This window comes from Strigops habroptila, chromosome 5, assembly GCF_004027225.2.
Source record: "Strigops habroptila isolate Jane chromosome 5, bStrHab1.2.pri, whole genome shotgun sequence".
NCBI lineage: Eukaryota > Metazoa > Chordata > Aves > Psittaciformes > Psittacidae > Strigops > Strigops habroptila.
Window position 1 is genome coordinate 60,042,592 of NC_044281.2, and position 16,086 is coordinate 60,058,677.

A 16,086-nucleotide genomic window follows, 5' to 3' on the forward strand; every position below is an offset into this window, starting at 1 on the left:
TTCTTTAATATTGCTCATAGTTCTTGCTTAAAAACTGTGCAAAGTCTGCTTAATTTGCTCAATAAGGACTTTACGTACTTCTCAACAACAGAATGAGTTTGACTAACTTTTATGAACCTGGGTTCATAAAAACACAACAACAGCCAATACATAATGGGTCCAAATTGTAATTCTGACTTTTAGCAACAAAAATTGTGATGTTTGGTCTTTGTTTATTTGCAGCCACACCAAAAAAATATCACTGACGGGACATGAAATTTATTTCCTCCTTTCAGAAATGTTTAAATGTCTAACATATGTCCCAAGCCATGAGCAGATGGTGCATTTGGTTTAAGGGAAAAATGGTAAGAAATATAAGTGCATCAGGCCCAAACAGTGCTCATGCACAAGTACTTGTCATTGACTTCTATGTCAATTAAGTTACTGATGCACCAGCAGTATTAAAATAAAAATGCTGGCTGGCCAAGTGGCAGATGCAGAATAACCTTTCCATGGCACAGGGTCTTCAGAAACTGGGCAAAATTCAGGAGGAATCAAGCCCTTCCTTTGCTCCAGAAGGAGCCTGTACCTATGGGAGGGAGGCCAATGAACCAGAATCACAGGTCGAGCTTAAGTGTGCGAAAACCTTTGTGCATTTACCTGAAGTTGTAATAGTTTTTGTCTGGCGCTACCACAGCCCAGAAGACAGACCAACTCCATTGCTCCGGGACCTTGGAAGAGCACTTCTCTGCTTCTCTTTCCCTACTCATCATCATCATCATCATTTTTTGAAGCAGATGACTTGTTTGTCGTCTTGCACAATAGGATGTTTCTCCCAGAAAGCACAGCAAGGCACCACTGTAGCTAAAAACAACCCTGCCCCTTGATCTGCAATGACAGATTTTGGAGGTCCAGAATTCAGAGTTCAGATGACACAAATTAATAAATCTCATGCTTTAGTTGCAAATGTTGCATCACTGGAAGTAGTTTAACTTTGCCCATGTTTTATAAGTTATGTTGGAAGCCCTTACAAACTGCTTTGGAGTTAATTTGGGCCATGAGGTGCTAATGAACTACACACCTTGATTAAAAATCGAGGCAGAGAAGCTGCTTTCTGTGTAAGCCCAGAAGCAGCTTGATAAAAGCTAGATATAACCACACTCCATGATAAAGTATGTTTTCTACTGCAAAAAGAAACTTACTGGCATTCTTTTTAAATACATCAAAGATTTTTATTACCTCTAAAGTTTTGTGTAGGTTGGTTTGGTTTTTTCTTTCCAACCATGGTAACACTCATCTGCTTTCATTGTGATCACAGCCCCTGTGCTACATGCTTTTTTTACCTAGTGATTAATGAGCTGTACCTTTAGCTCTGATTGATAACTGCTTCCATGGAAATAAAACCAGTGTAAGCAGTTTAGTGCTTTATTTCAGTTTATTCTTTCAGTAACAAATACTGCTATTTGAAATACACAGAAAGATTCTTTAAAGTGGGTTATTCACCTGCACTGAGTTGTGCTTACTCAAGAATCACCAGTTATTAGACAACTTGGGTATGATGAAACAAACATGAGAAAGAGGCCTTAAAAATATTTACATCATTTATAAGAATAAAATACACATTTTTTACTAAAAAGTATATACTTGCGTATGTTGGAGAATTAAGAATTTACTAATGTCCATTTTCCATTTCAGATTCACACCTAAAAATGCTTGAAGTATAAACATCTATAAAACTAGTAAATCTGAAAACATGAGAATCTGTAAATAATTTTCCACACTTAGTGTTAGAAAAGGACAATAACCAACACTTCTTTAGTCCATTAAGTTAGAAGTCATTTGGCAAATACTTAAGCATATAAGCTCAACCTGAAGATGGCAGGAACCAGGCTTTGTTATATTTCAAACACTTCTCATACCAGGGTAAGTTTAAGAAGGGGGGTGAGGGTTATTTTCATTACACAGTAACTAGCATAATGGCTACTTTTTCCAGAAGTTACATCAAGAAAGAAAGAAAAGGTTCACAATTGTGCCGAAAGTACCAAATAAACAACAAAAGTGCTTACTACTTTGATCAGCGAACGCAAGCATTGGCTCCTTTTCTGTGCCCCTTCAGGCTGCTGTTCTGACAGGCTCTAACATGGTATCTACAAGACGTTCTCTATTTCTCAATACAAATTATAAACACTTGCTTATCAAAATAGTGCAAACAGGAACAAAGGAAAGTGCTATCAAGGTAAGTAAACTGCAGGGGAGGAAAGGCAGTTGGAACATCATGACCTCGTGCCATTGATTCAGAGAAATCAGTAGTACTTTTCTCAGCACATCAGACCAAATTAATTCCTATTTCCTGTATCATACCACCATTACATGGGGAATGGATGTGGCCTTTTACACATCCTCCTTCATAAAAGTGTCTGTTTTTTGATTCATTCATTTAAAGTCTGAAGACTTTTTCAAAACACTGATCAAATCATTAGAGTAATTAATATATGCAATTTTGTCTTCCCTTTTTCCCTTCATAGCTTTCTTTGGAATGCATAGAAAAGGCCACAGTGACACATCACATACAAAAATAAAGTTAAAATTTTATGTAAAATACTCAAGTATTTTTAGCATTTATGTACACAAGTTTATTCACCATACATTCTTTCTGGCTCTTTCCCTAGATATATCATGTTTCCTAGACAGATGACATATTTCACCTATCAAGTTAGGCATTTAATCCTAGTATAAATAAGGAAGTATTAGGGGAAGTAAATGTCAGGAGGATCTCATTACAGAACTAGGAACACTGTCACTGTGACACTCCTGTCCCTGGGTGTCATAGTGCAGTAGATCATAAAATGGAGCAGGTCTTTTGTGTTTTGACCTACAAGAAAATCACTCTAGTCTAATTTCAGAGTAGGTCAAGATGTAAGATAGAATGTGGTATGTCCTCCTCTAAGTACTACTCCAAGTGCAGGTTTTTTAACCTTTAATTAATTAATACTTAGGTCTAGATACTGATTTTTCACTGTAAACATTTCTGCTATTTGTGCTTTCAAAACTTTGTGAAAGGAGATGTGAAAAGAAATTGAGCCAATTACTTGAAGAGCAGTTATATCACACGATAAAACATTTATGCCTTTGGTTTTTACAGGGCTAAGACTTTTATTGTACCTTGAGTTCTGCTTGTGTTTGCAGTAAGCCCTTAGTGGGTATTTTTGGTAGGCCCACTACCACCTACAGGGGATAAGAGTAGTGATCTGCCAGCTTGATGGTCTCAGGTTTTAAATACTCTATGTTTATTTAATTAAGTCCTAGATGGCATGCCTTTAGCACAAGGTATTCCTCATAACTCTTTATACAAAATGTACATTCTAAGGAAGATTCTTCTCTCACCACTATGATTTTTTTTTTTTGTGTGTAGGGAAATCACAGTATGATCTTCCTCCACTATTAACAAGAAAATTTAAATTCTAGTTGGTCAGGAACAAATACTTTGTTGTCTGGTAACTTCCTTCTCCCCTGTTATATCAAAATTTATAACTGCTTATTACAAAAGCTGCTTCTACAGGGTAACCCAATGCTAGCAGCAAAACCCTTATGGCATATCAAAATGGTGCATCATTTGGCATGAAGTTATTGATCGATAATTGTACAAAGTTGCAGATTTCATGCAGCAATTTTAAGTGCATTCATTAATGTGATGTTGCATGAAGTACTGTTAGCATTAGTCCACTCTCTCCAGTAAAGAGAGAGAACACTGTAAATTAAAAAATATCATACAACTCTAGAAACCTTGCACCTAAATGGCTAAGGCCAAATGTAATTACCATGGACTTGAATAAAAATTGCACTTGTATAAAAGAACAAAATTTACCCCCTATTAATAACATTATTACTTTTCCAAAAAGAAGTAATGAACCATCAAGTAGCTCATTCCTTACGGCTTCACACAGTGAAGTTCATGCAAAATTGCCTAGAAGGAACAGTTTCTCAATAGCTATCTTTTGTGAACACATCATCAGTTTCATCATCATTCACCCCTCTTTGATAGCGTACTGAAGAGAAGGCACTCCAGTGAAGACGCTTCTTTTTATAGAGATACCAGACTAATCCGACAATGAAGACTAAAATAATTAGCAGGGCAAATGCTACAGCCACCCCCGTATGATTAGAACCTGTAACAGAACAAAACACAAATAGTTATTCTTTAAGAGCTTTGGTAAGAATATTTTGTCATGGGGTTGATGCTTAGGTAACTACACTCAATACTGCACGCATTTAGTTGAAGTTAAGGCAAACTGCATCATATTAATAGTCTTCACATTATCCCATGGGAAGTTAGGTTCCCATATGAATCAGCATCTATTAGCTTATTTTTGATCATTCTGTTGTTAAATTCCTAATCATATTTAGGTTGGAAGGGACCTCTGGAGATCAAAAAAACCTACTAGTAAGCGCTGTACTCATTCCAAGGTTTGTATACTTCAGAAATCTAATGAGATCCTGGACTCTCTTGGAGTGGAAGGGAATTATGCTTCCCTTAGACTGAAGATATCTTCAGTCTAAGGGTCTTGAGGTCTTCCTCAGCAGCGTGAAGTTAAATCTATTCCTGCATTTCCACTTCGGTGAGTACATACACAAAATCAGAAAGATTCCACTGCTTCTCAGGAACTTGCTTAATGCTCAGGTAACTGCTTTCTTTCCTGTACAGAGCAGAGTATGAGGAAGTAACACGAGGCCCGAGTCCTCTTCTGGAGCTGTGGGGCACCATTTTCAGAAGCCTCCTCAAGACTGAAAACACAATCTGCAGTACCTGCTTACTGAGCATCTTAAAAGTGGAAGTCTCTCTGTTCCCACCTACACTGACTCACCTGTGAGAGAGATCCTGTGGTAAGAAGTGACTGCAACTACTCTATGCTCTCTTGTGAGTGGAAATTTCAGTTCTCTCCCTTATCCTCTTGAGTGGATAGCAGGAGCCAGGACAATTAAATTCCTAGGCAATTTGTCCCCAAATGCAATTTTATGGCAAAACAGCAACAGAACGCTCTTGCTTAGGCAGAGGTACTTGATATAGGTTCTTTGTGAATTACACTTTCATTATTTCAACACAGACTTTCCCCACCAGAAAATCCTGAATATATTCACTACAAAACTAAGTCTCTGCTAAAATCAATGCTTCCATACCTAAAGGAGCTTTACAAACCACTCTGCTTTGACTACGACTGCAGTCAACTTTGGACCACATGCCAGTTGTGGACAGGATAACACTGCATTTTTCATTGACTGCTGCAGTTTTATTTTCCCAGTTGACATAATTAACTGATGAGCCATCAAGCCAGTTCAGTGACTGATCTGTTGGGAAAAAAAATTTTGCTTAGTTTAGATCACTAAAACATGGTCTAATGCTACACAGTGTCATTCACAATCTATTGATTTCTTTACGTTGCCAAAAGAAACAGGGCTGACTATCCCATATATTAAAAGCAATAAATATGAACACATCACTTTTAGCCACACGTCTTCTCCAGACCTTTCGTATTTGATGCATTTGCAGCTTAACCATTAGGCATCAATGACAGTGTTGAGGAAAATGTTGCACACTCTTGAAGTGTGCAACAGGAAGATATTTAAGCTATAATGAAGTCCAAGGAAGGCTTTATAATGCTAAATGAAGGATTCGAACCTCAGCAGATGTTACTGTAGGCTATCAACACTACAAAACTGTATTCTTATTGGAGGACTTAGCATTTTTATTTACCACATGAAACATTCATGCTCATACATGGTTGCTACTTCTTACCCTTAGAGCTTTGAGCTAGGCCAAGCCATACGTTCTTGGTGATGAGATCATTTTCCTTTATGTGTGTGCTCACAAATGCGTTTTCTTCAGCATCCACTATAGTCAGAAGAGTTGCTGAAGGATCTAAAGGGAAGAGGAAAAATTGAAACTTCACAGATTTTTCATGGTGCTTGTACATTGAGCTTTTTGTGGGAACAGTTACTACAGGAAAAGATTTGCTGATCTGGGCTTCTAAAAGTAAACTAAAGTAACCTCCAGAATAAAGACACATTCCCTAAAATACAGCATTTTATACAGATGGCTTCAGGAGACTGGATATTCAAGCAGGTCATAGAAAATAAAATGGGAGTGCAGCTGTGGATTACATACATGGAAAATATCAAACGATATGCCACACTCAAATTAGAAGTCCTGTCCAAGTAATAAACCCTTTTCAAAAATACAGTTGAACTAAAGCTCATCATTTTGCCGAGTCAATTTCTAAATTGCTCCCCTCATTGTGCCTCAGGTTTTTATACACAGTGTTACAGCAATTAAGGATTAAGAGGGAGGAAAGGGTATACTAGAGACAGGCTCAGAGTGTACCCGTTCTTTACAAGTATATACGAATATAAGCCAGAAGCTTAATTTAGAGGAAGATCACTTTCTCTTTCAAATACCAGGCCAGGTAGGACTCAATAGAAAACTGCATCCAGGACTGGGACTACTTGCACCTTTTCTTTTACATCCTACATAGGGTACACATCATAAGATAATTCAATAAAAGGAAGTTATGACAGTCACTAGCTTCTAAGCTAAGAAGCTAATTAAAAATTCTGCACGAGACTGCTTAACATCATCATCTGCAATACAATTCCCTACACAGCTCCTCAAAGAAGAGCGAAAATCCTTTAACTTGACATAAAATTAAGGTTTTTAGTGATATTATGTGCCTTAATAATATCTATAAAATACATGCTTTGAACCATTTGATAAGTTAGTAAGCTCCTTATTAGCAAGCAGCTACTGCAAGGATATAAGAAAGCAGTGCTAACAGCACTAACTTTATAATAAAGTTAATTGTATGCAAATAAAAGCATTTAATCCTTAAATTTCTGAATCCTCTATCAATCTGCATTTTACTTGCAGGTATCTGTGTGCTAAACAATCTGTCAGCACATCGCAGCATTTTATCAAGAACCTTTATCAGATGTTCAAAGATAAAGCTTGCTATTGCTTCTCCTAAACTGAAGAAGATAAAAAGCTGAAGTATAACCAGCGTAGGTTTTTTGGTTGGTGGGTTTTATCACTTTTTGAATAGTGGACTAATTACAAGTTCTAATGTAAGGAGGAGTCTAAACATACTCAGTTTCTGGCAGACTTTCTTAGCATCTTCCACATTATATACTGAAAAATTGTAGAATGCCATGTCAAATGCGTAACAATGATACTTATGCTGCATCCATTGTAGGGTGCCGCTAAGCTGCGGGCATCCTGGGGCTTTGCTCACTGGCTTTGGCTGTGATTGTCTTTCTGCAAAAACAAAGAAAATTATATTATTTCTGCTGCAGATAGTCTCTTTGGAGTAAAAGGACAGTAAGTATTAATGATTACTTCTCCTACCAACAACCATGATTCAGTTAACTTGCATTCCTCCTTCATGTATCATAAATTAATTTATTCAAAATCAAGCATGAGACAAGTCCCAAAATCTTGAGAACCACTTTACCATCTTCTTCTTGCCTTTTAGGAGGGTTTGAAGTTTGTTGTATGTGTTTGGTAAGGATTTTCATTCAGAAAAGATGATAGATACAGCGTGATATTCATATCACAGGTGATCAAAAAGTGACCAGGATTGTTTTAGATTTTCACCACTGGAATGGACAGAATTAATCTCCCTGAAGTATTAAAAAAGTATTTTATCATCCTTGGTAGACAACTCCTCTTTAGAGGGAATTTGTAGTATTTCAGCCTACATTTCTAGTTCTAAATACAACATGTAAAGATAGAATAGATAAGACAACTACACAAAACATTAAAAGTAACACTTACTGTTTGGAGGGCTATAGCAAATGGCACCTTCAGCAACATTTGTACATTTTGTACGGTTCCAAAATCCTTTAGTATTCAACAAAACACAGTTCTCAGTAGTATTTGAGTTTTCTAATTCCCAAGGATAGTAGTCAAAGTTGCTTCCATCTGACCATTCAAAATTAGCTTTACTTCCCTAGTTAAAGAAAAAAACCCATAACTTTTAAACCATAGTATATGGTTGTGGTTTAAATCCTGACAGTCATCAGTAAGTCATGTAGCAATATTTATCCCTTGTAGGGTGATAAAGTGCAGGTGGCCTCATTTTCTAAATCCATACTCAATACATGTACAACACAGTTTGTATTTTCCAATGGATTCTTAACACAGAAATCCTGACTGTTTGTGGGAACTGAGAAAGTATGGCATGTTTGTAAGAAATTAAGGCATATTACAGGTTTAGTTTTAGTATATGGGGAACATTTTACTTAATTTCATCCTGCTGTTTCATTTAAGCAACCTGCATTCCTCACTGTGAACATTATTAGATCTGTTGCAAACTGCTAAACTGTCGAGATGGCCTCAGTGAGCACAGCTGGGCAGCTCGGGAATGGTTAGCTCCTACTGCAGATACACTGCTGGAAACCCATGACAGTGAAGAGTCACTTGTGAGAAGTGGAGGGACCCATTCAGACCAAAGAACAGGCAGAGGAAGCAAAGGCACACATAGAAACCACACACCTCTGCAGAGGGGTATTCCTGCCAGGTCTAGCAATTAGTATGGGGAGCAGGGTAAGGGTGACAGGCTTTTGGCTCCAAGGGTAAGTAGACAAAGGAGAAGGAAGATCTGCAGCTGCCTCTTTCTATGCCTTTAGGGAGGAGGGAAGCATAATTTGCTAGAAAGTCAGTTCCTGGAGACCCAGTCCTGACGTGGACTAAACAGGCTCCATGCAGCCTTGTCTTACTGTATTTGCAAATGGAATCTCATCCTACAGAAGGCCGTAAAATCTGGAGCCTCTAAAGGTAGCGCTGTAAATTGCACTTTCTTGTCCTGCAAGGAATGATGTGGGACCATTCGATTATTTTAAAATGTCAAGGATTTGGAAAAATATCTTAGTGTGACTACTGACACTAAAATTTAATATACTTTATGTTACACAAGGCTGAAAAAGTAGATAATTTACTACATTGAATAGAGATTCCAAGAAACTGGAAAAAAACATCAGAAAGTATTTCATATCTTGTGCAGAACATTACTTACAAGCTCTGTTATTGATGCCACCAACAGTATACACTTACATCATGAATTGACAATCCAAGCCACAGAGGATAGCCATCCTGCTTGACAATATCTTCTAGAAATAACTGCTGTGATTCACTGTGTACGCTTGCTAAGTCACTCCCATTTTGTTTGCATTCTCTCAATGCTTCATACCATGTTAACTTTTTCTGAAGGATTCTGTATGTTCTGTTTCCATGTGGAATAGACTCAGACAATGGTGGTTTGTGCTGTTGGGGTCCTATGCGAAAGAATAAAAAGACAAGAAGTTCTGTGTACTTCATTCATGTTACCATGAACATATACGAAGCATTAAAATCCATCCATATCAATGTAACTCAAGCACTAAAGTGTGCACTACAAGCCGCTTACATGAAGTAAGTTATCTTTTGCTATTTTGAACACTGTGAGCAGTTGATGGAGGAGTACAGCAAACACAATTCCTCCTGATTTATTATTACAATTAGTATTACAGCAGTGATGCACTGGCTGACCATATAGCCCAAGAAACCCATGACAGCTGTGCCATGTGTTTCACTGGGAGCAAAACCAAAGCCTTATAGTGGGTACTACAGAATTAGAGCTTAAATTATGACCCTCATCCAACACTCCATTACTACACATAAATCTCTGCTACTTACCACTTTCAATTTTACAGGCAAGAATACTGTACACATTATAGTGATGAGCATGCCAGCTTTGAGAATAATTATAAATATCCCAAAAACCATCAAGATTTACACCCGCAAAAAAACTGTTCTTCTTTATGTTAGGTCTTCCCAGTCTCCAGTTATTGTAAGTCAGATGAGTTTCATCATACCACTTGAGAACTTTATCTGTGGAAAACATTGCATATTTACTAAAACACTGGCATTATTTGTACAAATATAATTTAACTTTGAATATATTAATGACTAACAGATATTCACTCTGGAAAAAAATGCAGTTACCGTAAATCAGTTCCATATACAATGCTAAATATGTTAGCATTACTCATCCAGGCCCTTTTACATTCTGTTTTCCAGGGAAATCAAATTTAGACTAAACAGAACATACTGGATCTAATTATCACTCAAACAGAAAACATGTCAAGTTATTTTCTTCTAAAAGATAAATACAAATATAAAACATTATTATAGGTTTGCATTCAGTTTGACTTCAGTTGTATGAAACATGCAAGAAACATGCACCCAGTGCTGCAAACTTTGTCTCCAATCCAGTTATTAAGAAAAAAAAAAAACCTTAAATCTTACCACTATCATCATAAATCACACCCAGCCAGACCCACGTAGCCAGACCGCTGAATGAACGAAGCTGCTCAGTAACAAAGTTATTCTCTTCTTCATCTCGAACACTCAGAACAAATGCTTCCAAGTCTGTCGAAAAATTTTTTAAATTACTTTCTTAAAAATTCACCTTTCAGTTACAAATTATTTTTTTTCTGTCACTGTTAATGGTTATTAAAGATAGGTCAAGAACATGTAAAGGCCTTTATAACAATAATGGACATTGCGAAAACAATTTTTAAAAGGTATGTACTATCAACAGTGCTTCCCCTGGTTTTGTGGATAACTGAAAGACATCAGCTCCAGATATATTTGTGGGTCCTACTGTCACTTAGGTTATGTGTAGTAAAAATTCTCTGCATCGAACATAAAAATGTCAGTAATCTTTCATTATCTTCTTGAACTGCCTAGTAGAAAAACAGTATTAAGAAAATGACTGACCTGAAATCAATCAATGAAAAATTAAAACAGTTTCTGGAGAGATGCATGTCTGAAGTGCCATGAGCAATGGTTTAATAGAAAAGGGAAGCTGTTCCTAAGTTTACACTTTCTTCAGGATGGACAGGAAAAGCCCATGTGCTTTCCTGAACTGGACTATTCTCAGTTCATTTACTTTGTTCACTGAAGTGTTCCACACAGCAAGAGAGAGGAAAAAAACCCATGAAGTAAACGTGATTGTAAAGCCAAACTGTTGCCAAGGGGATAAAATTACCCAACCTATTTAAAAATCTATTTATTATAAAGAAAAAAAACAACAACCAATCACTAAACCACCCACAACAAAAGGACAAAACCAAGCAAACAACAAAACACCTTTCAGTTTTTCAGAGACCTCAGAATTCAACAGTTCCTAGCCATTTCCCTCTCTCAAATTCTCCTACCCATGCTCTGGCACTTTGTATCAGAGTAGTGCAAGGGCAAACACAATTAGGCAGTGGAACACTAATGCATATTTCCAAATGCCACAACTTTTCTCAACACTCACTTTGCTGTCCTTTTAAGACAGTGACTCAGATCTCATCTCCCTCAAGCTGATATGTCCATAAATACCTGTCATATGACAAAGTACTTACTCATTTTCTTGCATAAATGATGAGCTTCTTGAGACTTCATTTCTCTCCATCTATTTTTTGTTATCATGAAAGTGTAACAATTGTTTCTAAATGATATCCAGGGTGTATTTTTAATCTTATGTGGGCACTTAACTTGTGTAGCTTGTTCTTTTTCAATCTTCTCTAAGGAAAGCAAAGACAGCATGCAGGACATGACTTATTAATGACAACACATAGCCTGACACATCACATACTACCTTCTGGTACCATTGAAAAACTTGCAAGACAATTAAGTGCCATCCTCTAAATGTGTAATAGATTGTTGCTGTTTCTTCATGATGGTGATTTTTTTTTTTTTAAAGTAACAAAACCAGCAGTAAGCATTATCAAAGGATACAGATGCTTACAAGTTTTCACAATTGTTATGCTATGTAGTTTTAAGAATAAAATCCCTACATGAAAGTGCTAAGTGTGGGCCGATAACTAAAACCTCTGATTGCCTCTTGCACGAAGACAGATCACCACAACAAATAAGCGACTTCATAGCTGTCAACACATCTTAGTTCTATGGCTTTATCTAATACTTAAGTGAGAAGGACTCTTCCTGCAGTCACTGAAACTGCAAGCACAAAATAGTTAAGCATGCCATAATGCCAAGTATATGCTTCACTGTGACTTAATATGTACAATAACGGCTTAACTTTGTTTCCCTCACAGAAAAAAAAACAAAACCAACAAGCCAAAACAAATTATAATGGTCTCATAGGGAAGAAATCTGCAACCTTTTTTACTTTTCAGGAAAGGGCTGTGCTACATACGTACCTCCTCCCCAAAGATGTCCTCCCTACCTGTCTTGCTATAATTGGTATATATTTAAAAGAGTTTCCTGAACTGCAAATTACTTTAATGTACACCTTTCAATTCAATGTCTACCTGCTATCTTTCTTCTCCATGTAGTCATGCACCTCCTCCTCCTTGTATAGATTAAAGAGATTTCAGGAGGTCCCAATATTAAGATGTAAGTAGTACAGAGGTAGCTGAATCTTCTCCCACATGCAAGTGGGGGAGATGAGTATGCAACAATCTTACAGAAATAGTGGAAAGGTAGAAACAGTTGGCAATATGAATGGTGCTAGTCTAGCCCAATGCGCCCATGCCGAATTAATTTATAAGTAATGCGGATTAAGAGGAACAGGTTCGTGTCCTCTTTGAAGTTTGTTTCTTTTTTTCCTGGCATGCAAATCAGCCTGTCTGAGAACATGTAAGTTAAAAAAGTTCTAATTTTGAAGTTACAATCTGGAATTATCAAATATGTAATGTATAATTCAGCTTTTATAAATATTATGCTAGGATACATACTTTCTGATGCATAGCAAATAGCACCTCGATTTTCAGAGGAACAGTCAGAAGTTTTCCAGAAGCCATCGGTATCCAAAAACACACATTCTTCACTTGTTTCTTCATCATCTTCAGACCAGCGACTAAAACTAACTTGTTTCCCATCCAGCCAGCCATAATGTCTTCCACCCTAGCATTGTATAGGTAAAAGGGATGAGCTTACATAGTAAAAAATACTAGGTACAGAAAATGACACGATAATGACATGACATTGGCTAGACATTTACAGTGTCTCTGGTGAGAACTGTAAATGCTCCACTGCTCTTGTGATCTGATCTGCTGCTCAAAATATAATAAGCTTTATTATTTTAAGTTTTGCAGTTGCAAAAATATGAATTAGCTGAAGTGGATGTTGCATCATTTAAATGTTGCATCATTTGCACCTGCAAATCAATGGTGGATATAATTATTTGGTGATGGAAAACAGGTAATATCTGAGAATAAGTCTCAGTTACTCCACACTGTACTGTTACACAGTTGAAAGTAATCTGTTAAATACTTAACTGATTTAATAAATGCATTCCTGCCCTGGAGGATGAAGGAGGAATAAGAAAAAACCCCACATACAACAAGCACGCCATCCTTGAAGAATCTTACATTTAAAAGTTTTCTTCAGGAAATCCCCCTGCCACTTTGTAATTTAATTTATCTCATATCTTTCTTTTGTGTCTGTGATTCCAGCACTGGAGTAACAAGTTCTGTTGACCACTTTCATTATAATTTCCTTTCATGTGACTTTTTAATTGTGCCCAAATAATGAAGTGTTGCAACAGTGAAAAGCCAGTGCATGCTCAAGTTGTATGTAGCAAAATTAATCATTTGATCTTCACCTACAGATAAGGATTCAAAAGAGGAGGGGAAAATAGGTTGCCTGGTTTCCCCCATCTTCGCTAACATGAAATGCCTGTTTCCTTTTAAAATACTCTCTACAAAGTATATACTCAAATCACTATTCCTCCCTCCCCGCTATGCCTAGAATATTCGGTAGCCCATTACTGACACAGGAAGATCATAACACCACAGATGCTGAGTGAGCACCATTAAGCTTTCTGGGTAAGGCACTTCTCAAATAAATTTTAACTTTTTTCTTACCATGACCTCAAGTTTTATGCTTGACAAAAAAGATAAACCCTGAAAGCAAGCTCAAGCCATTTCATTAACAGCTGAGAGAGCTCTCAATCCACAATGAAGATCATTAAGAGGTCTTAAAAGCAAGCAGTACCTCCTCCATTGTTTTTTCCAAAGACATAACGAATGGAAGAAAAAAGAAAAGCCCACTAACCTGTCTCGGGGAAGTCTCCCTCTAACTATCTCCAGAAGAGTTCAATGATTTGTTTTGGATTTTATTTGCCACTTCTAGTTTCTCTCTCTTAAAACAGATTTTGGGTTGTCTGTCTTTCAGTGGCAATGGTATTAAATGGCAACACTAATTACTCGTTCGTTAACAAAAAAGACAAAGATGATTCAACTATCTATGATGCTGCCAGCCTACAATATATCCCTTCATCCTATCATCTTTTAAAAGAGTTGTCTCTTCAGGATCGATCTTTCCAGTGGACTTCAACAACTATGTAACTTGGAGAACTGTAGATTTAGAACATTAATCTTGAGACCCTCCAGATGGTTATTCCCAAATGAAAACAGTTACCCCAGAAATTAATTTTTCATTGCATTTCTTTAACCTGGTTTCTATTTCACACAACTCTAAAAATTACCTTAAGCCACAGTCTGAGGGGAAAATAAAACTTACATCTCTGCTGAAGAGTCCAATCCACAGTGGGTAATTACGAAGGGCAGCCTGAACAGCAAGAAAAGCCTGCTGGAACTGATCTGTGATGCTAACCAGCTGCATCTGGTTATTTATGCATGCAGTCATTGCATCATTCCAGGACAAATTCTTCAGAATTATGATGTATTGAACATTTTGATAGCTCAATGTTTCATTAAGGACTTGCTCTGTCTGGTTATCAGCAGTTCCTATGCATAAGAAATCAATCCAGTTACTAGGTGGTTAAACATCGGAATACATTTTAAACTCCCGATTTCTCTGTAACAAACAGAAAAACCTGTTTGAATTCCCACAGACAAAAAAAGAAAACTAAAAAATACTAGATTTTGCTAATAATTATAGTTAGAAACAAGTATCTTTGATACTTTAGATAGAAAAATATATAAAAGAAAAAATACAGATTACTTTCAGCCAATCTATTTTTACATACATTTCTCTCAATTTAGTTTCACATCTTTTTATATTTGCTATTTTTAAGTAATTGCAAAATAATGTTAAGAATTATATTTGTTGAATTGAAAACATTCTACAATTTTAATTAAATATATGAATGGGAGAGAGTGACTGCTTTCTGCTGCAATACAGCAACAGATAAAACTTGACTCATTTATCTCCATGGAGCATGTGGATTTATGCTTATGCAAATCTTAATGGGCTATGAAACTTGTCTAGCACAGCACAGTCCCAGAATACCTTACTACATCCATGAGTATAGCTGGAATTTATTTTGCCTCCACATGTACTTAACTAATTGCAGAAAATCCACCTTGCATGGGGAGGGGTATAATTCACTATTTATGCTCTAAGCACTGAGCGTTATCAGCATCATACTTGAAGGCATACAGTTCAGCAATGTATAGCAACTGCAGTTACTAAGAGATGCAAACATTCCCATGAATGGCAAATTAAAGCATGCAAACCAATAACCCCCAAAACTTACACTCAACCAAAAATAAATTGGTTCTCCAAAAGGGAGAAAACCGCTGACATTTAAAATACCTCCAGCAGAAAAAGATTCATGGGGAGGGACAGAATCATACTATAAATAACAGGGTATAAACGACTGATTGACTGACAAGGCCACTTCCCAAAATACAGGAAAACGGAAACATAGTATTAATTTGATATTTACAGCTTTTAATAGATCAGAAAAGTGACAAGGCTGAAACAGATTGTTTCAAGTGGTTTGTGTCTTGCTGCCAAATGCTTTCACTTAGTGAACAGCTACAAAAAAAGAACCATGGAACCAAGGGTGCCATCACACATCATGGGGTATCAAATTGGAAACAAGGTAGTAATGGAAGTGTCCATTTCTGAAAGAAGTAATTGCCAATGATTCATATCTCAAGAAGTTCTACAAATTGCAATCATTCCAATATTTCCAAGAAACATGAATCATCCTTTTTCCCTTGGGTAAAGCCCCAGTCCAGGTTGGTCTGGACTCTCTCACAGCTGTTCCTGCACACTTCCGAAGTGAACTATACTTAGATCCCTAATACAAC

The 16,086-nt window shown here is 36.8% G+C and overlaps 1 protein-coding gene across 1 annotated transcript in view; it reads right to left on the reverse strand.

Annotated features, from left to right (window-relative positions):
- Positions 1 to 1,395: 1,395 nt before the first annotated feature.
- The window catches only part of LY75 (lymphocyte antigen 75), a 50,441-nt gene continuing 35,750 nt past the window's right edge, over positions 1,396 to 16,086 (reverse strand). The window contains exons 25-35 of the mRNA XM_030486115.1: positions 14,546 to 14,772; positions 12,757 to 12,925; positions 11,419 to 11,580; positions 10,313 to 10,435; positions 9,701 to 9,895; positions 9,080 to 9,300; positions 7,802 to 7,976; positions 7,115 to 7,282; positions 5,771 to 5,893; positions 5,155 to 5,322; positions 1,396 to 4,145 (exon numbers count right to left, since the gene is read on the reverse strand). Coding sequence (XP_030341975.1) covers positions 3,961 to 4,145; positions 5,155 to 5,322; positions 5,771 to 5,893; positions 7,115 to 7,282; positions 7,802 to 7,976; positions 9,080 to 9,300; positions 9,701 to 9,895; positions 10,313 to 10,435; positions 11,419 to 11,580; positions 12,757 to 12,925; positions 14,546 to 14,772 — 1,916 coding nt within the window. The 3' untranslated portion in view covers positions 1,396 to 3,960. The remainder of the gene's footprint in view (positions 4,146 to 5,154; positions 5,323 to 5,770; positions 5,894 to 7,114; positions 7,283 to 7,801; positions 7,977 to 9,079; positions 9,301 to 9,700; positions 9,896 to 10,312; positions 10,436 to 11,418; positions 11,581 to 12,756; positions 12,926 to 14,545; positions 14,773 to 16,086) is intronic.